Raw genomic sequence first — 24,570 nt, forward strand, 5'->3', positions numbered from 1 at the left:
CATATATGCATGCACACATTTGCTTTCGTGCTTCTTTATTTTTGTGTTCCTCTCCAATGACCCTTATTCCACCCGTTCTTCCTTCCATTTTCACCTATCTTTTATAGCTTAACATGTGATTACAAGGGAGCAGCTCTTTTGTAGTTCTCGCTTGCAGCTTGTCTTTCGCGGTGCCGCTCCGCATCTGACTTATCCACAAGAAGGCGAGTGGCCCCCGGGCGAACTGCGTCCAAGCTAACCACACCGCATTCCATCTCATCACGCTACCCCCCCCAGTTTGTTCCATTTTAAAATATTTTGTAAAACATCACATGATGGGAAAGTGCCGTTTTTTATTACCCACGTGAATAAACTACCACATGCACGTTTTCAAAATGGGATCTTCGAACTCCTGTTATCAAACTTGATTCTGTCTTTTGTTAAAATGGGAGGAAAAAATAAAACTAAATAAATTGTGCTCTCCCAGATATGCCTTTTTTATCTATCCACATTTTTCAGTAAATCAATTGCACACACCATGTGTAAAGAAGAAAAAAAAAAAAAAAAAAAAAAATACATCAAAAAAAAAAGTGCCAATATATTGTGATTTAATTTGGGGTATCTTTTCTCAAGATTGCCGTGCATAGGTCTCACCTGAGCATCTGTGCACATTTTGCAGACGCTAGGAATAACGTATGCCTCGCTAAATATATATACATTAGATACGCAATGTGTTAGGCTAGTTTGCTTGTTGGGCGCAGGTGCATATATACCTTCCCTTTAATCATTCGAATTTGTGTAAGGGATGGGGAAAAGAAAATGCACAAGGGGTGTAGAAGCGGCACAGTAGAGACTTAGAAAGCGCGCCGAAAGGGTCCTTTAAAATTGAGTAGGCATACGGGACCTCCTTATAAACACTTTCTCATTAGTGCCAAAAGTGTCTCTCCATTTTCATCTCCAAAAAAAAAAAAAAAAAAAAAAAAAAAAAGAGCAGGAAGAGGAGCATCTATGTGAGTGTAACTTGTTCCCCGTCTGTGTTTTACCTTGAGGGGAAAGGAAAAGAATCTCTAAAATTGTTCCGGAATCTCGACCACCTCGGCGTGGCTAATTCGCGGACATGCAGTAATATATGTGCTCTTACACATACACGTATATATATACACACCCACCCTTGCGAGCTAAGAAACATGACAAAGGATCCCGAAGCCCAGTATGAGGCCCTAAGTCTAACCGAGCTCAAAAGCAATGTCCAGGAGAAGAGCGTCATTGGATACAGCGTGAACTTCACCATAGGTGGAGTGCTCCTCTTCGGGGGGTTCAAAGTCGACGCAGAGGCGGATGAAAAATATAGCGGCAAAGATGGCGGAGACGATAGCGAAAGTGGTGATAGCAGCAATGGGCGCGACGGTATGGGTACCGTCTGCAACGACGCCTATCTGGTTCACATTAAGAACGAGAAAGTGGAGTATGAAATGTTAAGGAGCAAAGTTAAGCCCCAATGCAGGTGCTACCACAATTCATGTACTTTGTTGGAAAACTATGTTGTCATTTTTGGTGGGCTAAACAGTGAAGTGCCCTTTATAGCACTTAATGACTTGTGGATTTTCAACAGCGCAAATAAAACCTTTACGGAGATAAAGTTGATTTCCGCCGATGAAGTGACTGAGGGAGTAGAGACAGCCCCTGGGTCTTCCAAAAGCGAAGCAGAGGGAGATGAAGAAATGTACGATGGATCGAAATTGAGTGAAGAAGAAGATTACACAAAAATAGACACGGAAGACGACGGGAATAATAACAGTTACATATTGAATAGTGTGCATTTGAAAAAATTAGGGAAATATCTGAACTGTGAGAAAGATCAACTTGCTAGTCAGGGTAGCTGCGTTGTCCCTGCCCCGAGGTACTTCTCCAGCTTAGACCTATACGTAAGTAAGAAAGGGGCGGTGCAGGGGGCATCCGTGGTTCAGGAAGTGGAGGCGGTAGAAGAAGCAGCCGACCAAGCGACAGATGTAGCTGAAGACGACTCGGCGGAGGGAAAGAACCCATTAAGCGTAAAAAACAATAAAATTGTCCTGAAGAATGCAAACGCATACGAATATTTCAGCCTCATCCTATTTGGGGGGTACGGCGGATACGACAGAAGCAGCTTCAACGACCTGTATGAATACGACATTTTAAGAAACCAGTGGATTCTACGAACGTGCAAAGGTAGCACCCCATCGAATAGGTACGGACATGTGTCCTTCATCAATGAAAACAATTTATTCATTTTAGGTGGAACAAATTCTGAAATCAGCTTTAATGACATGTATGCCTGTAACTTGAGAAACAACGAATGGTCCGAAATCGACTTTTCCTACTCCTTCAATGTGTCAAAAGTATTTTGCAGAAGCGTGATGGTGGAGTCGATAGACAGAAATATCATTTTCATTTTCGGGGGGTACAACATAGTTAGTGATGAAAAAGGGAATCGAAAAATAGAGTACAGCAACGCAGAGTTGAATATGTTAAAATTGTATGACACATTTAAGTTGGAAAATTTGAAATACACCGTGCTTAGAAGTAAGGATGCTGAAACGGGTTCTGCATCTACCGGAATAGGAACTCCCACCATACCCACAACAGCTAGCAACACGCAAAATGGATTCGCAACAAGTAAATACGGGAACAACCAAATCAGCCAAGTGGATAAATTAAAAGTAACACCAAGGGCAGAAACTCACGAACAAGATGACACAACCACCAATATCAACTTATGCTCAATCACGTACGATTCTATAGATGCAAATTTGATCATCACAGATTCGAAGCAGAAAATTTATGTGATAAATATAAGTAGAATTATAGGACCCAAGTATGCCATTTTTTCCCTAATGCCAAAAGACTGCGATATTGAAGGTGAGAAAAAAATACTCTTGAAGGGAAAAGGATTTATGAACGAAGGAAAAATAAGTATAAAATATACATCTGATGATGTCGACCTTTTCAGTGAAGGAATCTACATTAATGAGAATTACATCTACACCATTGTACCTAGTGCAAAGGACAAAATTAAAAACAACATCTGTCATGTTCACCTTTCCATCAACGACAAATGCTACACCACTAATAAGTGCTTGCTGGAGTATTACTACAATATAGATCCAAAAAAGACCCTGATTTTTGGGTCTGGCTTGTTAGAACCCATCTGTTTAAAAGAACCCAATATTTTCTTTCTCATAGCTAGAAACTCCTTGAACGAAAAAAAAAAAATAGGAGGAGATAAATTCCAGATAAGTATCACTTATGAACAGGATGGAATTCACCACGACGTGAAATACACCCTGTATGATGTTAACAATGGGTTTTACATCGTCAAGTACTTCCCTTATGAGGAAGAGGGGGTGGCGAAGGATGCCACCCTTCCCGCCATTCGGGGGGAAGAAGAAGTGGACCCTACCCAAGGAAATTCCAACATAGCGCCAGCTAGCGGAACCTCGGATGTGGGAGTGGCGGAATCGCCAGAAGCTGAGGGAACATTGCTGGCAGAGGAAGCGGAGAAGGAGGAAAATCGGGGAAAGGGGGAAATGGACCAAGCAGATGAACCCATCGTAAGCGCGGAAGATCCTCCAATTACCACAGGAATCATCCACATATCGGTGAAGCTGAAGGGGGAAGACACCCAAAACAGCCCCTTCGCCCTGAAGGTATACAACCGAGTAACAGAGAAAGCCACATTCGTGAAAAAATTTATCAACGATCGGTTAGAAGATTTAATAAAAAAAGGAGAACACGTTCTCAATTTGATCAGAAACAAAGACCTGAGCACCGCCAACCTGATAGAGCTAAACGTTAGCATTGAAAACTTCCTGAACAATTTCTCCAAATCTATATATGACATAAATACCATTGAACAGTACATACTATATGGGTCCATCGATGCAAAGATGATGGAGCCAATACTAGGACAGGTGCACAGGGAGGAGAACTTGGTGGACGCCTCTCTGGAAGACGAGTCTTTCATCGAGAGGTATATCGACGAATTGATAAACGGTCAAAGTGGCTTAATGGGTCTAACAGGAGAGAGTGATCCAAGTGGAAAAAGCGGCACAGAGGGAACCGCACCAGACTCCCCCGCGCAGGATGCAAGTAGCGCCTTACTGAAGGTGAAGGACAACGAAGGAATTGTCAACTTTATCGATTCAAGCAAAATGAAATTCGTGGACTGCACAGAGGCCAACTTGGTGAAGAGGCTAAAGAGTTACATTGCGCTTCTGAACAGCGAGGAGTCCAGTCTGCGGAGCAGGAAGGAGGGAAAGAGGAACGACGGTGGGGTAGGGGATACCTCCCTCGGGAAAAACGCTCTAGGGGATTCCTTGGAGGAGTGCCCAAGCCAGGGAGAGGATAACCAAATAGAAGTGATAACAAATTTGCTGAACTTGTACCACAAGCTGAAATCCGTGTGCATCTGTAAAAAGGAAAAAGAGTTAAAGGAAGAATTCTTAAAGGAAGAAAAGGAAAGCATAAAAACCATGAAACTTAACTACAACAAATTTGTAAACATAAAAAAGAATTTGGAAACTTCGAGCGTCTATACACATAGCAGTGGATACGAAGGGTCACTGAAGGAGCTGGAAAATATGAAAAAGTACGTAGAAGAAATCAAAGAAGAAGTGGCAAAGGTAGAACAAATTTCAAAGAACATCGTAAAAATAGACAACGTAGAAGAGTTAAGCAAAGACATAGACAATTTAGAGAAAGAAATTGATGAAATAGAAAAATTATGGATGTTCATAAAGAAAAAGGATCAAGTGCTTAACGGGTTCCTTTTCTCTACATTTAACGAGTTAGATGTAGAAGAATTCGACATGCAAATGAAAAACCTGCAAAATGAGTTTAAGAAAATAAAAGTGGATAGGAAACATAATATTTGGAAAGAAGAAATGACCAAGCTGAAGGACACTATCAAATTTGTATCTGTCATAAGTGAATTGAAAAAAACATTCATTAAGGACAGACATATAAAAGAGATAGAAGTTAGTATCAATGAGGAGAGATCCAAAGAAAACCAAGAACCAATAAATCTTCTCATCGATGAAAATACACTCACAATCTATTTTTACAAGCTAAATGTGATAAAGTACCATGAGTCTATAGAAGAAGTTATCATCAAAGCTTACAATGAAAAAAGCATAGAAGAGATAATACAGAAATTTGAAGACTACTGGGATGGTATTTATTTTAAGCATAAAGATTATAAAAATGGAATAATCCTTACATATATTGATGATATGTGCATAGAAACCATAGAGGAACATCAAATGAGTCTCCAAAACTGTTTTTCATCCAAGTACTTCCTCTTCTTCTCATCGGAGCTAAACATTTGGCAAAAAAAAATCACCAATATTTACGAAGTCATTTTGCTACTGAAAGATATAGAGAAGCTCTGGATGTATCTTCAAAATATGTATGTCTATTCAGAGGAAGTAAAAAAGGAACTCCCCTTGTACTCTAAATTTTTTCTGATAATCAATGATGAATATTTGGAGATGTTGAAGCAAATTATAGGCAACAACACCAAGGTCGTGGACTTTGCTAATGACGAGGGCATTATAGAAAAGTTAGAAGAATTAAAGAGCAAGTTGTGCAAAAGTGAGAAGCCTCTAAATGAGTATCTTGACTCTAAGCGGAAATCTTTTCCTAGGTTTTTTTTCATATCATCTACCGACTTGATAGACATTCTCTCCAATGGGAACAATTTCAAACTCGTGAACACCCACGTGCAGAAAATTTTTCTCTCCATTCGGAGGTTCGTAACGCGCGGGGAGGTCCTTACGGAATATGAAATGGGGAACGAAGTTAATTTGGGCGGGCCCACAGACGCAGCGTCACAACAGGGGGGAGACAGTCCAGACGATCCTCCACATGCTGGTGAGGATCCCCCTGTGGAGGCCCAAAATGAGGTAATCACGAAGCTGATCTCCTCTTATGGAGAAGAAATATGCAAATTCCACGAACCGCTAGTGCTCAAGGGAAAGGTCGAATGCTACCTGAACGACATCATAAAGCACATCAAGTACACCCTCAAGTATTACATTGCAAATTTATTCAAATTAAAACACATGTACAATACGGAGAAGGACAAATGGATAGACCAAAATTATCTATCGCAAGTTTTTATCCTTTGTAATTCCATCTTTTTTGTTCATGACGTTGAAAATATTCTACGCAAGGGAGATTCAAATGTCAAGGAACAGCTGAAGACTTACTATAAGAACCACATCACTCAACTGGAAAATGTAATTAAAAAAGTTCAAAAAAAGCTGAGTGTGAAAAATAGAATAAAAATTATGTGTATAATTACTTTGGATACTTTCTACAGAGACATTCTGGAGGTCATCCTAAAAAATAAAAACTGCATTTCGATAAACATGTTTGACTGGCAGTCGCAAATTAGGATGTACCCCTATTTTAATGATAAGACCACTACTAATTCTTCATCTTGGGGGAATACCAACTCGTATGGACAAAGTCACGGAATAGGAGAGCATGAAAAAGTAACTGAGGAGATAAAACAAAGCGGAGAGACAGATCCCACAGTAGATATAACAAAGAAAGATATGAATCAATTCATGGGAAACCATACAGATGATAAAAACATTTATGAAGAGAACTCTCTAAACTTCAAGCAACTTTATATAAAAATAAAAATCATGGACTGTTCCTTTAACTATTCATATGATTATATTGGCAATTATCAAAGGCTAGTCATTACTCCATTGACTAGCCGTATATACATCACAGCTACGCAGGCTCTAAGTCTCTATATGGGATGCGCTCCAGCTGGTCCTGCAGGTACTGGAAAAACTGAAACAACGAAAGACTTGTCCAGCTTCTTTGGAAAAAACTGCTACGTCTTCAATTGTTCTGATCAGCTTGATTACAAAAGTATGGGAAATATATTTAAGGGAATTGGTAGCACCGGATGTTGGTGCTGTTTTGACGAATTCAATAGACTCATCCCAGAAGTTCTGTCTGTGTGTTCTATTCAATTTAAATCCATCCTGGACTGTAAACGTAATAATAATAATGTGTGCATTATAGGGTCCGATGAAATTATCGTGAAGAAAAACTGCGCCGTATTTATCACCATGAACCCAGATTATTTGGGGAGATCTAAATTACCAGAGAGCCTAAAAATTCTTTTCAGGCCCATCACTGTCATTGTTCCAGACTTTAATAAAATTTGTGAAAATATGCTCATGGCTGAGGGGTACGTAGATGCCAAGTACTTGTCCATAAAATTTACTACCTTCTTTGAACTGGCGCAAAGTCTACTGAAGGAGAAGCATTGTGACTGGGGACTGAGAAGCATTAAGAGTGTTCTCACAAAAGCAGGGTTCCTCAAGAGGACCTACCCTGACTTGGACGAAAATAAATTGCTCTACTCTGCCATACACGATATTAATATCGCGAAAATATCTGCCTCCAATTGCCCCGTCTTCTCCGGGCTCCTCAACGACATATTCTTTTCCCACCAGGGGGGTAGTATAACCGATGCTAACAACAATAAGTCGAACGATGCGGTGGAAAAATTAGCCAAGGATGCGTCTGATGTGGCTGAAGAGAAGGTGGAAGGGCATGAACAAGTCGTCATGGAGAACATCGCCAATAGCGTGGCTAACACTCCTGTGAATCCGACCGCGGGGGAATTCCACCAGGACGGGATAGAAGAGGAGTTGATGGAGATCTGCAAGAGAAACCATCTGTTCGGGCTGAATTACTTCGTTAAAAAAATAATGCAACTCAACGATATCATAAACATAAGGCACTGTGTATTCATCATGGGAGAAGCGGGGTGCGGAAAGACGACCCTGTTCAACATGCTAATGGAGTACCAAAAGCAACAGAAGCTAAAAACAGTGAGCATCAGAATTAATCCCAAGTCGATCAGTATAGATGACTTGTACGGAAGCGTACATATAAAAACGAGGGAATGGAAAGATGGGGTGTTCTCTAAATATATGAGAAACTACTCAAAGAGAGAAGACTGTGACAAGGCGTACATCATCTTCGATGGGAACCTGGATTCCCACTGGATAGAGAATATGAATTCCGTGATGGATGACAACAAAGTGTTAACTCTATCGTCGAACGAAAGAATCTTGTTGAAAAATCACATGAACTTAGTGTTTGAGTTTAGCGACTTAATGTTTGCAACACCAGCAACCATATCTAGAGCAGGATTGGTCTACTTCTCCGTAGACCCGAATGATCTTTGGAAAAATTACTTCCTCTCATGGATTGACAAGCATGACAATTTTAATTCCACTGTTAAAAAGGCCTTTGAAAAATTAATGTACAAATATGTAGAACCCACTTTTAACTACCTAACCACGGTGAACACTTCCGTTAAAGTGTCGCCTATCTCGCACATTCAATCATTAGCAGCCTTGCTAGACATCCTGCTAAAGGATAACAATTTCGAGAGCATGGAACACTATTTCGTGTATGCAGTCATATGGTCCTTTGGAAGTTTCCTGGGGGAGAAAGACAATGCAAATTATAAAAAGAGTTTCGATAAATATTGGAAAAATACTTTTAAAAGCATCAAGGTGAATAGGAAAATAAGTGTGTTCGATTTTTTCATAGAAGGTAATAAATTTAAAGAGTGGGAAGAGAGCGAAATAAAGAATCAAGTGAACCCAAGTGATCTTCTCCAGGATGACATATTTGTCGAAACGGTGGAGAGCTGTTCGTACAAGTATATAAGTAAACTGTTCCTCAAGTCGAAAATGCCCATTTTATTTATTGGGAAAACAGGAGTAGGAAAAACTCTGCTGTGCAAACAAATTTTAAGTGAAGAGAAAGAAGAATACAAAACCTTCTACATGATTTTCAACTACTACACCAATTCTAAAAATGTGCAGTGCTTAATGCAAAGTTGTTTGGAAAAAAAATCTGGCAAACAGTTTAGCCCCCCTTTTCAACAGAAACTAATTTACTTTATCGATGACATTAACATGCCCCGGTGTGATGATTACAACACACAAAGTGCCATAGAACTTTTATGTCAATATATTGATACGAATTCTTGGTTTGATTTGGAAAAATTAAACCTCATCAAAATAGCGAATACAAAGTTGATGTCTTGTATGAATTATAACAGGGGCAATTTTACCGTGAACCCAAGATTGTTACGACACTTTTTCATCCTAAATATTAGCTTCCCTGAAAATAACACTGTTAACAGTATTTTTAGTGTCCTCCTGAAGGGACATTTCAATACCTTCAAACAGGACGTAGCGGACTTAGTGCCATCTATCCTAAAATCCACAATTTCCCTGTTCTATAATATAGAGAAAACGTTTAAAAGAACAGCAACCTATTTCTACTATGAGTTTAACCTACGAGATATTCACAGTATTGTGAAGGGGTTACTTAGTGCACAACCGAATACCTTCCAAGATTGCGATAAGTTACTCTTCCTTTGGCTACATGAATGTGAAAGGGTCTACTCGGACAAGCTAAACAAGGGAGATAAAAAGAAATTCAAAACACTCATCATCGATATAGTGAAAAAAATGTACAACAAATATGAGATTAACAAATTTGTCATGAACAATGATAAGTCCTTAATTTTTTCAAACTTCCACAAAGGAGGTACTACCTCAGGTGGATACAACGACAAGGTCTACGATATGTGCAAAAATTTTGAAGAACTTACTGCATACTTAACAGAGGAACTAAACGAATACAACAGTTTTTATAATCTAAATATAGTCCTCTTTAATGACGCAATCAGGCATATTTGTAAATTAATCCGAATTATAGATAATTTAAAATCACATGCTCTGTTGCTAGGAATTGGTGGATGTGGGAAGACAACCATCTCCAAGTTCTCCTCATACATTTCTTCGAAGAGTTTTTTCGAGATGGACTTCTCTGCACACTCCACAGATAATGATGTGAAGAAATATCTGCAAAATATTTTTTACAAATGCGGCATGAAAAATGAAGATATAATTTTATTCCTCAAGGAGAGTAAAATTCATGATAGCTTCTTCATATACGTGAATGAATACATGTGCTCAAAAAATATCATCGACTTGTATACAAAAGAGGAGAAAGATTACATTGTTCAGAACATGAGGAATATTGCCAAAGCCGAAGGGGTTCAGGAGACTGACAGTAGCATATTCGAATACTTCCTGAAGAAGGTCAATGAGAATTTGCATTTCATTCTTTGTTTTTCTCCAACGAGCAACAATTTTAGAGACAAATCAAACAACTTCCAGTGCATACTCAACAACACAATGATTGATATTTACGACAACTGGGAGTCTGATTCTCTCCTCTGTGTGGGACAAAACTACGTAAGCAACATCTACATGAACATGCACACGGGGGATATAGAACTAAGTGAGGAGTGCCTAGAGGGGGCGCCACAGAACGGAGAAGGAGTGTCCATCACGGCCACCCCCCAAGAAGAGCACGTCAACCTGAAGGGCATCGTGACGGAGTATCTGAAGGAATGCTACGAGGATCTACTCCAAATCGCTTCCAACTACTATGCCCAAGAGAGAGCCCATATCTACATCACCCCCAAGCTTTACCTGGAGAGCATCAAGACCTACCACATGATGCTCCTAAAAAATATCACGAGCATAAGCAAAAAAATGGATATGCTTAAAAGTGGAATAACCAAAATGAACGAAACGAGCGCAAATGTGGAAAACATCAAAAATTGCCTCAAGGAAAAAAAAAAAATATCGGAGGAGAAAAAAGAAGCTTCAGAAAAATATGCCATAGACATTGGAAATGAAAAGATGATCGTTAAGAAAGAAAGCGATTTGGCAGACATAGAAGAACAAAAATGTCTGGAAATACAAAAAACTGTCCTAAAACAGCAGGAGGAATGTGAAAATGATATAGCCTTGGGTATTCCCCTCATAGAACAAGCCGAAGAAGCGTTGAACACATTGAATAAAAAAAATATACAAGAATTGAAAACGCTAAATAAACCTCCTCCAGGAGTAGAAGACATAACCGCAGCAGTTATGCAGTTACTAGCCACAATCGATACGACTATCTCTGTAGATAAGTTTGGAAAAATTAAAGATAGGAGTTGGAAGTCGGCTCAGAAAATGATGATTAATCCAGAAAAGTTTATCTCCCTACTTAAGGACTACAAAAATAAGATTGACGAAAATTTAGTTCCAGATTGCAACTTCAAATATGTAGAGAATTTAATTAACCTTCCTCATTTTAATAAAAATGCGATTCAGAAAAAATCCAAAGCTGCTGCAGGGCTAGCTGAATGGGTTCTAAATGTTACATCGTTCCATAAAATTATACAGAATATTTTACCCAAGAGAACACTCCTAGAAAATACGAAAAAAAGTTTGGAAGAAGCCAATGAAAAGTTGCAAACAGTACGAGAAAAAGTGCAGTCCCTGAAGGCACAACTGAGCACTCTTATAAGCCAATATGATCACGCTTTATACGAAAGAGATCTTGTCATTTTGGAAGAAAAAAAACTTAAAACCAAGTTGGAATTATCCATCAGATTGATAGACGCTTTAAGCAGTGAACAAATATCATGGTCCAATCAGTATGAAGCCTTGAAGAAGAAAAAAAAAACCATCCTCACGGACATACTCTTGTCTTCCACTTTTGTCACCTTTTGTGGGGGATTCACCAAAAAGTACAGAAACAAAATTATGACGAAATGTGTTGAGACCTTAAATAGGAAGAACCAGATTCAGAACGAGGTCTTTAGCGAAGTGCTTAAGAAGATGCAAAAGGGAACTGAGAAGGAGAAGTCAGCCAAGGCTAACGCGGAAAAGGAGTGCAAGGGTGCTTCCATTGCGGGTAGTGTCGTGGGAAGAAATAACAACGGTGTAGAACAAACAGGAGCTGATGATGCACTACACAGAGGTGATGCTTCTCCATCCGCGGAGGACTCTAAGGAAGACCTACCATACGACATTTTCTCAGTGAACACCTTTAACTTGGATCTCCTAATAAACGAAGAAACCCTTTCTAAGCTGAGCAAACAGGGCTTAACCCTAAATTCTGTGTGCATAGAAAATAACCTGATCCTAGAAAACAGCGAAAAATTTCCTATCATTATAGATCCTCAAATGGAAAGCCTCAAATGGCTAATCAACAGCCAAAAGGAGAAAAGCGAAAAGTTAATAATCACAGATATAAATGACAGTATGCTTTTTAAAAAAATAATAGAATGTCTCTCATTTGGCTACTCCATAATTATTGAAAATGCTGATGAAAATATTGATAACTCTCTCTATAACATTATATCAAAGAATATAATAAGGAGAAAAGATAATTATTACATTAATATTAACGACAAGGAATACGTTTTCCACCCCTCGTTCTACATCATCCTGCATACTCAGTTGTCTAATCCGCATTACCAACCGGAGATCCAATCAGCCTGCTCACTCATAAATTTCACTGTAACGCCGGACGATCTAGAGGAGCATCTACTATCCATCACATTAGAAAACGAATTCAATCACTTGTCCAAAAAAAGAAAAAAATTATCCTTACTTAAGTATGACTACATGTGTCAACTGTCTTTTCTCCAATCCTCCATCTTACAGAAGCTAACTAATGCAAAGGGAGATATACTGGAAGATGTATCCCTCATTGAAAACTTAGAAACCACCAAATTGCTCAGTGAAAACATTACTAAAAAAACAGAAATCGTGAAAAGTACAGAAGTGCATATCAACACCATCATCAATTTGTATAGACCCTTGTCCAGACGGGGGGTCATGTACTTCTTCATCCTTCAGAAGCTCAAAAACATTCATTCCTTTTACTTTTACTCGTTGGAGATTTTCTTGAAGATCTTTATCAAGTGCCTCAATGACTGTGCTCACTTCAGGCCACCCAACAGTGGCCCCCAGCCAAGGGCCAAGAGCCGCCGCAAGAGGGTTATAGGCGCCAAACTGGAAGTAACGCAGAAGGAGGAGGAGTCAACTGAACCGAACCCTATCGCCAGTCCCGTCGAACCGAACTCTATCGCCAGTCCCGTCGAACCGAACCCTATCGCCAGTCCCGTCGAACCGAACCCTATCGCCAGTCCCGTCGAACCGAACCCTATCGCCAGTCCCGTCGAACCGAACCCTATCGCCAGTCCCGTCGAACCGGAAGTTATCGCCAGTCCCGTCGAGACAGAAGTTATCGCCAATACAAACGAACATGATAGTTCCGTCAGCCCAACTGAGCAAGAAGGGGTTAACAACCAAGTTGAGACAAAGGAAGAAGGAACAGCCGAAAATCCAGAAGCAGCGGAAGTAGCCGTCGAACCAGAAGGGGGCATGAACCCAACAGAACCCGAAGTTGTTGCTAACCTAGATGAACTGAAAGAAAAAGAAACAACTGAAAAAGTAGAGGAACCCGAAGTAGCAGTCGAGATGGCGGAACAAGAAGCAATCGCCAATTTGGATGAGCCGAAAGAAGAGGAAACAGAAGAAAAACAAGAAGAACCTGAAGTGCCAGCCGAACTGGCCGAATCAATCGAACCGAAAGTGGTTGCTAATCCAGGAGAACCGGAACCTGCCGCTACTCAGCCTGCACTTGAAAATGATGCAAGTCCAATCGAACCCGAACCTGTCACTGCGATCGATGCAGAGGAACAAGGAGCGAATGTGAACCCAGTCGAATCAGAATCTGCTGTAGACCCGGCAGAATCAGAATCGGTTGTAAATCCAGTCGAAGCAGAAGTTGTCGTCAAACCAGAACAGACCGCCACTGCTGAAGTGGAGACCCCTCCCAGCGCGCAAAAGGGAGACGAAGACCCCAAGAAGGAAGACATGGATATCACGATCCTAGAGAAGAATGAGTTAAGTGTCAATGAATCGGGTGACAGCGAGTCGGATAGCACCGAATTCGAAAGTGATGACTTGGACGGAGAAGATGCGCAGAGTGAAGAAACAAAGATAGATAAAAACGAAGTGCAGAAGAGAGTGAATGTACTAATCAGTCTTCTAATCGAAAAAATGTGGATGTACATCGATAAGGGTCTCCTAGAGAGAGACAAACTTATCGTGAAGTGCCTCATCATGTTAAACCTGGAGAAGCTAAACGGAAATATTAGCCAAGAGGAGGAGGATATGTTTATAAATCCAAAGTGTAAACTAAAAGCAAGCCAAAAAGAAAATGAGGGACGAGAAAAAAAAATGATCAATAAGTCTTTCATGAGTGAAGACCTATATCAAGATTGTAAAAACTTAGAAAATTTGAAGGAATTTGATAATCTTACAGAGAGTTTAGAAAGCGAGAGCATGTCATGGAAGCAGTGGTTCCTTAGTGACAAGGTAGAGAATGAGGAACTTCCTAGAAAGTATAACAACTTGAAGGATTTCTCCAAATTGCTACTTATAAGGGTTTTGCGGAAGGATAGATTCCCTGTGGCACTGAAAAACTACATCCAGACAAATATCAAAATGACCAATGATGAGAAGAACACATACGCGCTGGACAAAATCCTTGAGGAGTATATCGACAACAAGACACCAGTGTTGTTTCTGCTAACACCTGGAAATGACCCTTCAAAGGATATAGAGGAATACGTAGCAAAGCTGAAGAGAACAAAAGGAAGGGGTGCGAACAGTGGCAAAAAAGGGGACAACACAAATGGGGAGCTGTACAGGGAAGAAACCATTTCCTATGTTAACATCTCCATGGGACAAGGACAGGAGAGTATTGCGCTAAAGTATCTGAAGGAGACATCCAAATCAGGGGGATTCATATTCCTGCAGAATATCCACCTCATGACCAAATGGCTAAAAGAATTTGAAGAAATTCTCGACAAAATATTAACCGATGCGCATCCGAATTTTCGCCTATTTTTATCATCAGCCATTCCTTCCGAAAAAGACACCAATCTGTTACCGGAAAAATTATTAAAAAAATGCTTCAGAATTAATAATGAAAAATCTTTTAGCCTAAAGGATAACATTAAATGTTCATTGGAGAAATTCCAAAGTAGAGACTACGACGATAAGCTGAAAAATGTAATTTTTGGTCTCTCCTATTATCACAGCTTGTTATTGGGAAGGTTTCTATACGGGAAAATTGGATTCAGTCAATCCTATTCCTTCAACGATAATGATCTCGAAATCTCTTTTAATATAATCAAGAGGTATTTGGAGAGTTACAACACTTTTCCTCTTGCTGATGTTCTCTTCCTCATAGGGGAAATAATTTATGGAGGACACATCACGGATATATGGGACAGACGCATAAACAAGACGTACGTCAAAAATGTTCTGAAGGAGATATACAAAAATGTAGTTGCCATTAATGGTCGCGCGGTTAGTGGGGAGGTGCAGGATATAGAAAAAGGAGACGACGAAAATGATGCAGATGATGAGGGCCATGAGGAAAACAGCCCTGTGGGGGAGAATGACACAAACGGGCGCGATGCCACACACGGAAAGAAGCCCGAGAACCGCCGTGGAAACGATGATGAGGACGAAATGGATGAGCAAGCAGTCCTTAAGGACACCAGGACGAATATCCTCTTTGAATTATTCAAATTTCCTGACTGTACGAAATACAGCATAGCCCAGTTAAAAAAATATGTTGATGAAAAATTGAACAAAGAACAGACCTGCTTGTTGGGTCTCCACGTGAACGCAGAAATAGAATACATGAAAAATGAGTGCTCCCGAATCTTGCAGAATTTACAAGAAATCAGTAGTCGGGATATTTCCTCCTCGCAGGGTTCTTATGAAAAGGGATCAAAAACAGATGTGACGGGAAATGCCGTTGGAAGCAACCCCGATGAAAGTACCCTTGGGAATAAAGAGGGAAGTCACTCCACTGATGGAAGAAAAGATGATGGAAAGCGCCCTAAAGAGTCAGACGAAGCAGGAAAGAAGGACCGCCATAAAGGAGAGACAGAAACGGAAAGTGGAAAAAATGAAACCACTAAAATTATATACGATATCATTAATAGACTCTTAAATGAACTCCCAGAAAAAATAGATATAAGTGATCTGAAAATAGAAGACACAGAGACGAACACATTTATGGTCATTGCATTGAAGGAATCCGAAAAGTTCAATGCACTCATTGATTGTATCTACGACAGCTTGGTGGAGATTAAACTAGTGCTCGATGGTATACTAAATATGAACAATAAAATACAACTTAGCATCAAGGCTTTGCTGCTACATAACATCCCAGAAATTTGGAAGAGCTTTTCTTATCCGTCCAAAAAAAAATTATTGCCATGGTTTGAGGATTTCAAATTGAGAGTAACTTTTTTACAAGAATGGATTGCAAAAATAAGATGCAATATTTTCTTGCCCAATTCTGTATGGCTATCAGCTCTATTCAACCCGATTTCCTTTCTCACCGCTATTAAACAGAAGTTCTCGCATGAGAATAGAGTTCCTATCGATAAGCTAAAGCTCAAGTGGCATGTCACAAATATTACCAAGGTGGAAGATCTAAACAATAAAAATAATTCTTTGTACATCCATGGGTTGTTTCTCCAGGGTGCCTCCTGGTTTATTAATTCTCAAAATGACTCCTTCACATTTGACATGGATAATTTGGCTGATAACGTATCCTATGGCAATTTAGTGGAGTCTGTGCCAAAGAACATCTTCTTTCCCATGCCGCTCGTCTACGTATATTGTGTCACGAATGAACAGGACGAACAACTCGCCCGTGCATCCGACGCCCGCTACCTTGATACGCCCCTCTATATCACCTCGGACCGGGGAGGCACCTTCGTCTGCTCCGTCGATTTGAAGTAAGACGAAAATCCACACACCAATAATTCAAACGCACATAAACACTCATACGATGAGCGCAGTTTTGCACACACACCAACCCATTTTCTCCTCCCCACACACATCGCAGCCTAGAAACGGATGACATCGAGGACAAGTGGATTTTGGCAGGAGTTGCCCTCTTCCTGTCGGACGAATAGTTCAACCTGCGCCATATGTTACCCCTTCCACTATGGGTAGGGGCAAGTCCCTTTTTGTTCCCACTTTATCTCCATATCTGATTGGCCCTATAGCCACGCTCCACTTTCTCGTGAAAGCGACTTCAACTGATGAGTGGCTCGAAACGGGGCCTTAAGTGAACTTTTTGAACAGCCTCACCGGTAGGCTAAAAGACTCCCTTGCTACGCGTCATTCTCTGCGCAAATTAACACATCATCAATGTCAATAATTCAGTTCGGTTACTCAATTAAAGTTTTATGCTGCGCTCAAATGGGTCGAAATCCAGAGTTCACAGAGGAACATAAAAGGTTGTATTCGTACGCCCTGTGCACAGTACAGCATACATGGCGTCATTTACAACATATGAGGTGGAAAAGAGGCGAACGAAAAAAAAAAAAAAATAAAATAAAATAAATAAAGGACACACAAAAAAAAAAATAAAAAAAAATAATATAATAATAAATAAATAAATCACACCACAGTATGGTGTACCAAAATGTAGTAAGGTAAAAATGGCATCCATGAGCATACTTTTGGGGTTGCAAAGCGGAACACGTAAGAGCACCGCTGCTGTGGTTTCTCTCCCACTTCGTGATGCGATTAACTGCACACATTTTACCATGTGAGCAGTTCTGCTAGGTTGTTAATATACACGGGGGTCAGTCCACTACCTTTGTTTCTCTTTTACAGTGAAGCGTCAGAAGGGAGGGGTAAACAAAAAAGATCATCCAAAAGGCAATAATAAAAAAAAAAAATGCTCAAGGCAGGTATCCTTCCCGTGGAGACGCTGTAGTTCACACTGCGCCCCTGTGTTTACCTTCCACCTAGGAGGTCTCACTTTTCCTCCTCTTTACAATCGTGTTCTGATAAAAGTTCTTAATTTGCTCCCGAGTTTTTCCATAAGGATGTAGGGCTAATACGAGGGTGTCCCAATTTTTCCCTTCCTTTTCATACACCTGAAAGTAGATTTCCTTTTCTCTGTCTGTCCATTTGGTGGCAGTTTTCCTAAATGGTTGTTTCGAGGGATCATCATAACTTCCTCCTTCGTAATTTTCCATGTGTTGCAAGGATTCCATGGAGCACTGGTTTGAGGACTTGTTGCTCTGGATGGAGTTCCTTGTGTGCTCCTGGTTGGGTCTGTCTGGTGGGTTTTCCTTCATAAGAACCTGGGTAAAGGGGTTTCCCACAGGCTGCTTCGCAGGCAGTTCTGCTACCACCGCCTCATTATAATCATCATCCTCCTCCTCGTTCCATCTAGCCGTGTTATCCGCAACGGAAAAATTTGCACCATTCCACTTCATATCATCCAAAAGGTCATCCCCTTGCAAAGGGATTGCACTGTTGTTGTTGTTAAAGCGCATTAAGTTCTTGTGACCATCAGAAGGTAATTTATCTTCCTTCATATCATCTGTGTCTGGTAGATGACTTCCTCCGATGGGTAGTCCTCCCAAATAGTTACTATCATGTACCCAAGAATTTTGTGTCTCCAAAGATTGGTTGTTAATTAAGACGTCATATGCTTGGTGCTCTTGGCTTGGGAGCGCCTGGGACATTAGCCATTCACTCATACTCAAGTCACATGCTGGCATCGTCGGTTCCGCTCTCAACTGTGATTCCATCATTGATATAGTTCTACTATCACTCAAGATCTCCTCGCTACCATTGATAGCCCATTTGTCCCATGTGGCCTGCTCTACAGGCCCCTCTTCGCTCATCTGGGCGTTGGACGATTTTTTCCTTTTAAGAGCTTTTTCACAGTCCGGATTAATGTTTAAATTCCTCTTAAGTTCCGCACTTTTCAGATTCGCAGCCCTTGCACCTGAACCTGAACCACCTCCTCCTGCTCCTGCTCCTTCCGTTACACCATTCGAACTCAACACATTTGAGAGCCTCCGCTTCGTCGTGGAGTTCACCCACGTTTGGTTCACCGATGTCTTGCCCTTTTTACCGCTATGATTCCTCCCATGAAAAATCTGACCCGTGGATCCTTCTTCCCATTGACCTATTTCCCCCACAAGGGTGTTGTCTTTTCTTGCTCCTCCTTTGGATTTCCCCGCAGGAATTATATCCTTTCTTCTTACATTTTTCTCCTTCTGTAGATACACGCCATCATTACTCTGAATGCTATTTTTTCTGGACCCTCTTTTCATCTTACCTTCCAAAGTTATGGGGGCACCTGAGTACCTCCCAATTTCCATGGGCTCCATCTGCACACCATTTTTACTCTTATCTGCCTCCACATTCCTTGTGTCCTTCCAGTTTATGTTTTTTAAGAATTCGAAGCATTTGTATAGGCTCTCTTCAGAGGTCTCAATTTTAACATTACTTTCGAATGGGTTGTTCATGCTGTCGTTTGAGTTAGGATAAGATACTCTCCTGATCACTTCACAGTCGTTGCTCGGTGGAGGGTAGACCCCTAACACGCTGCTACTCCTACTATCAATGTTCTGTATATCGTGGGCTTTCATTTCCCTCAAACGAACAAGGGATCCCACTTCGTCTTCATCTTCATCATCATCGTCATTGTCTTCATCGTCTTCGTCATCACCGTCGTTATTATTGTCACACCGTTTGCTACTACTCGCGCTACACCTCCGGAGGTTTACCACCTGGCCGTTTTCGCCAAATGGGTTATAATCATCCCTGTTAAAATTCACGTTGCAATTATATGCAATGGACCCCTTGTCTCTTCTTTCATTTACATGCTCCCAGATTCCTATCCCCCTTCTTGTGGGTTCTCCTTTTTGAAAGTTATTTTTCCCACCTTCCCTCGGGTGGTGCGTTTTCTCTTCACTGTTGAAGTTCATGAGTTCGCTGTGCATTTCTTGGTTATCCCTTTGTGGTTTTTCCAAATTATTCATTCCATTTGAATTTAAAATTTGCCAATGGGGGGCCTTTTCTTCTTCCACTGTGGGGGTAAATTCCTCACCAGTTACGGATGCACTAAAGCCTTTTTGAGGGGGGTTATTACCCAGATTGAACAACCCCTCATCACCAACAACCCTCTCACTCACCTCGTTACTGTTACTGGGGGGTGACGTGGTGATCATACTACTGCACGTGGCCGTGCTTGGCTGTTGATTGTCTAATAGTGTCTCTTTGTCAAGCGTAAACTGAGACGCGTTTTGCGAGGGGAACGACACACTGTCTAATTTGTCCATTCTGCTTGTGGTTTCCACCTTCTTCTTCTTCTCACCCCTCTCGCCTTTGTCACTCTTTTCGTTCTTCCTCTTCTTTTTCTCTCCGTCCATATTGTCATTATACACTATTTCGATGATATCCGAATTTATTCCACTGTAAATTAAGTTCTCCTCATTCTTCACCAGAAAACATAGTTTTTTGTTTGCGCTAAGAATGAACTTGTAATTCTTTGGCACAACATACCCGTCGGCCATATTCTCAAGTACAATGGTTTTGGTCCTTTCAGTCGCGGCTCCATCTGGCTCTCCATCCATATTCTGTACGGTGGTGACGCCTTCACTCATCGGGGGGGATGTACCGGTCGTGCGCGCATGATCCCCACTTCGCTCTTCTACTACTCCTGCTGATGATATTCCCCCTCCGGCTGTGCTGCTCTGCACATCACTAAATGTTTTTGCGAAATAGTTTTGAAAGAAGTGCCGAAGATTGATAAAGTTAGGATGAAAAAAATTTGACTGCTCAAATTCACTTGGGTCATAATATCTCTCCAGTTTTTCCATCAACTGGGCGACAATTTCTTCCTTGGAATTCTTCTTCGTTGTGTCATTACCCATAGGTCGATTCTTTTTATTTCTCTTCACTCTGCTCAATGATATGGTCAGGAGAAAACTTTTGAAGTTGAAAAAGTTTTTCGTCATATAGTAAAAATCTATACACTGTTTTGTATTTTTAAACTCTAAGTACTGACTGATTTTTTCGAAATTCTTTGGATAAAGGAAATACTTTTCCAGGAAAATTTTGATCTCCTGCTTGTCCCAAATGAAATTTTTCTCGTTCTCCGCGTCTTTGCAAGTGAAGAGGTTATTACTCCTCGATTCCTTGCAGGTGATCAGACGATCCGGCACAACAGACCTATTGTTCTCATTACAGTAGAGCACATTCCTTTCAAGGGAAAAGAGCGGTATTTTAGATCCCTGCATGCAGTAACAGTAGGGAACTGTCTCCACAAAATGGGGGTTTCTCCTCTTCTTTGAACCGTTAAGAGAGATACAATTTTTACGCCATGTAATACAAGGGCCAGTCAAATTAGCATATTTTATATTCATATAATCTTTCTTCTTTTCCTTTTCCTTTTTCTCCATCATGTTCCCATTTTCATCCCCACCGTATGCATGGTCATCATAATTGTCATGGCCATCCTCTTCCTCTTCCTCCTCAGCAGAGGAACCTTTCAATTTAAGTGAGCTGTATGCTAAATTCTTATTGTTGTGTTTAAATCCATATGGTAGCGGTACGAAGATGTTCGGGTGATCATATGCACGTACAGGTAAAATTCCCCACGCAAAAATATTCTTCCTTTCTCTTTCTTTCTCACCGATTTCAATATCTTCTTTCCACATTTTGAATATTTGTTTATATAAAGCGCTATGTTCTTTCATCATTTTTTCTAGCTCTTTTTTTCTCTGGGCATAGTAAAAAAAAGTGGGCTGAATATTTCTTGGCATGTCTTGGCTCCCCTCTTCAAGATTAAACTCTCTGCAATGCATATTCGTCACGTAGTATTTCAGCGTCACTTCGTCGTTGCTACTGCTGTGGCTGAGCATGTCCCTGTTGATGGTCAAGTAGTATGTCTCTATGTCGTCATCCCCTGTTGTTGCTGATCCTTTCAATCCGTTCAGAATGTATTCCTCATTGACGGGGAGGTTTTCATCTTGGTATTTCTTCTCAGTTTCGCCTTTCACTTTTCCCTTACCCTTAGTTTTGTTTTTTCTCACTTGGGAGGCTCCCTTCATACCTGCTCCTTTCCCTCCTTTCATGCATTCCTCTTCAATTTCGCCCATTCCTTGGTACACCCAGTCTGCGTATCTTTCCTCCTTCACATGGTAAGCTTTACTTTTAATTTTTTTTTTTTTTTTTTTTCCCTTGCTGGAGTACAGGGAGTATTTCTTGCTCATGTAATTCAAGAGAAAAAATGGAGAAAAGGTTGCACCGTTGGAGCAGTTCCTTTCACATTTATTCACAACCTTCTCTAAGTGGGTAATTATGTCTTCCACGTCGTAACCCGTGTGATCATATTCAACATTGTCAACGTAAAAATAGTAGTATTTCTTCTTTTCGCTGAGGTTTTGTCTGAGAAGGGCGCTCAAAAAGGTGTTATTAAAGTGATGGTTGTCGTCAAAGGCGCTAATCGTGCAGGTCCCGCTTTCATCTCCGCATCCACTTGCGTTCCCACCGTTTTCCCCACTGTTTTCCCACTTTTTACGTTTTCCACTTTTTTTCCGTTTCGGTTTTTTTTTCTTCAAAAACAGGCTCCTGTACCTCTGAATTATTCCCCCGTCGTGCTCTAGTCTCGCAGTGAGGTACGCCATGGGGCGGGACATCCCTCCTCCATAGGGTCGTCTATCCTGCTCATTTGGTGATTTCTCCTCTGAGTACTGCTCACCCTCGTGGACTTCACATCCACCGCACAACTCACCCATCGAGGCAAAATTTAAAATTAATTTAATTTTCTTCTTTAAATTTAGCAAGTATGAGGGAATGTACTCCCTCTTAAGGTAGAGGCAAATATGGTTGTCTCCCACCTCGTAGCTCTGATGCGAATTCCTCATTTCGTGCGTGTTGATCATGGGGACAGTGGTCCTATGGCCATTACCCCCTGAATGATGAATGTTCATCAGATCATATTCCTGAGCTACTGTATAATCATAAAATTTGTTCATTTTTTTATTTACAGTAAAATGGTTTGTCACTGGTTTTTCCCTTCTCTCTTCAATTACTTGGCAGGAAAAAACTTTACTTATGCTCACTAGAAAGGTTAAGATATTAACGGTCATAATGTTGATGTTGTTTTTCGATACCTCTTCATTTATCTCCTTCTTCATGCTGATCCAACAGATGTTTCTGTTTCTTTGATCGTCTATTAGGCTGGACAAATTGCACATAGGGGTATTTTGGTATGGGAGGGATTTTCTCTCATGCTTACAACTCGTCGGGGTTCCTCTTTCACTGGTACCCTTTGCAGGTGCGCTACTGGTTTGGTCCCACGCGCAAGAGTAACTGTCCCCGATGCTCTGTGCTCCATGATCACCCTCCTCCAGCTGCGGCCCCTTTGGTGGCGCCGCTTTCCTACTCCTACTCTTCCTCTTGCGACTGAGGAAATTTAAGAGGAGCTTCTTCTTCCGCATCCTCCTCATCTCTTGTCTGTAAATGGCATTATTATCTTCTTCGCCAAAAATCTTTCCACACAGGTGTGTGTCTTTATAGTATTTATTTCGGAGCAAGGCTTGATACAAATCAGCAAAAATCCAATTTTTAATTTGGAGATTTTCACTTGAAAATTCAACATGATGACACTTATTTTTCATGCAAAGGCAATTGTCTCTAAAAATTTGCAGAGGAATGAACGAATTTGTAAAATGATGAGAAGAATTTGCGTTAGTACTCCTCCTCTTTTTTTTCTTCCTTCTATCATGCCTTATTGTTCTGCACACATCTTCATGTTCCATCTGCCTCTCCTCATGGTCGTTCTGCCCATGCTGTTGATGATGATGATGGTGTTGATGATTGGGGTGATGTTCGTCCTCTTCCTCATCTTCAGCGTCCTCTTCAAGCTGCTCCTCATCATCTGCTTCGGCGGCGTCGTCTCCTTCTGCTTCTCGTTGTAGCTGTAGTTCGTCCTTGTTGTAAATTTTTAAACTATTTTTATTTTTTGTAAAATTTGCTTTCATTAAATCCTTTTCCATCTTTAATATTGCTATGTCATCACTGTTCTCCTCACTGACTCGTCTGATATGTCTGGTTAACTCCTTCGTCATGCTGTGCAGTGCTACCGCATTACTCTCTTCAATCTTTAGCGTTTTTAAATTGGACAATAGTTTCCCTAAATGTTCGTGTTGCTCCTCTAGCTTATGCAGTCCCTGCTTCATTTTCCTTTTCAGTTTTTTCAAAATCATATATTTTACCTGCTTCTGTTTGTACGTCTTTTTTTTCGAGGCGCGCGCGCCGCCATTCTCCTTACAGTTTTGCCTTTCCTTCATGTTTCTTCACATTATGTCTGGCAAATTCACAGGGAAAGATTTGCTAAACGGTTCGCCCTTTGCCGTCTTTACACGTTGGCTACCTCACGCATACATATATATATGTAACTGCGCGTGATGGAGTTCAAACGCTCCTGGCTCATACTATTATATCGCCGTGTTGCATGAAAGGGTAACTTCCCCTCCTTAATCAGTCGATTGTAGAAAACCTTCGCACGACATGCCGCCGCTCAGTCGTGGTGCCAAGCACATGCGCGCATGAGAAGCCCCAACATGGAATGATGGAGCAAAAAAAAAAAAAAAAGGGGGGGTTAATCCCGCATGCGCAAGCAAAAGCATACGCAACTACAGGAAATACAGTTGCTACAAAATTAATATATGCAGGGAAAGGTTCTCACTAGAAGCGTCATCTTGCTGTATGGGGGATGGCCGAA

General features: G+C 40.8%; 2 protein-coding genes across 2 annotated transcripts; one reads left to right on the plus strand and one right to left on the minus strand.

Moving 5' to 3' along the window:
• Window positions 1-1,166: 1,166 nt before the first annotated feature.
• PKNH_0920700 (dynein heavy chain, putative) lies at window positions 1,167-16,939 on the plus strand (the record flags this gene model as incomplete). Its single annotated transcript, XM_002259195.1, has 2 exons — window positions 1,167-16,759; window positions 16,870-16,939. 2 exons carry the CDS (start codon window positions 1,167-1,169, stop codon window positions 16,937-16,939), a joined length of 15,663 nt encoding a protein of 5,220 aa, XP_002259231.1.
• An 843-nt stretch (window positions 16,940-17,782) lies between these two features.
• PKNH_0920800 (conserved Plasmodium protein, unknown function) lies at window positions 17,783-24,136 on the minus strand (the record flags this gene model as incomplete). Its single annotated transcript, XM_002259196.1, has 1 exon — window positions 17,783-24,136. The coding sequence occupies one exon, from the start codon at window positions 24,134-24,136 to the stop codon at window positions 17,783-17,785; it is 6,354 nt and encodes a 2,117-aa protein (XP_002259232.1).
• Between the last annotated feature and the right edge of the window lie 434 nt (window positions 24,137-24,570).

The sequence above is a fragment of the Plasmodium knowlesi genome, assembly GCF_000006355.2.
Source record: "Plasmodium knowlesi strain H genome assembly, chromosome: 9".
NCBI lineage: Eukaryota > Apicomplexa > Aconoidasida > Haemosporida > Plasmodiidae > Plasmodium > Plasmodium knowlesi.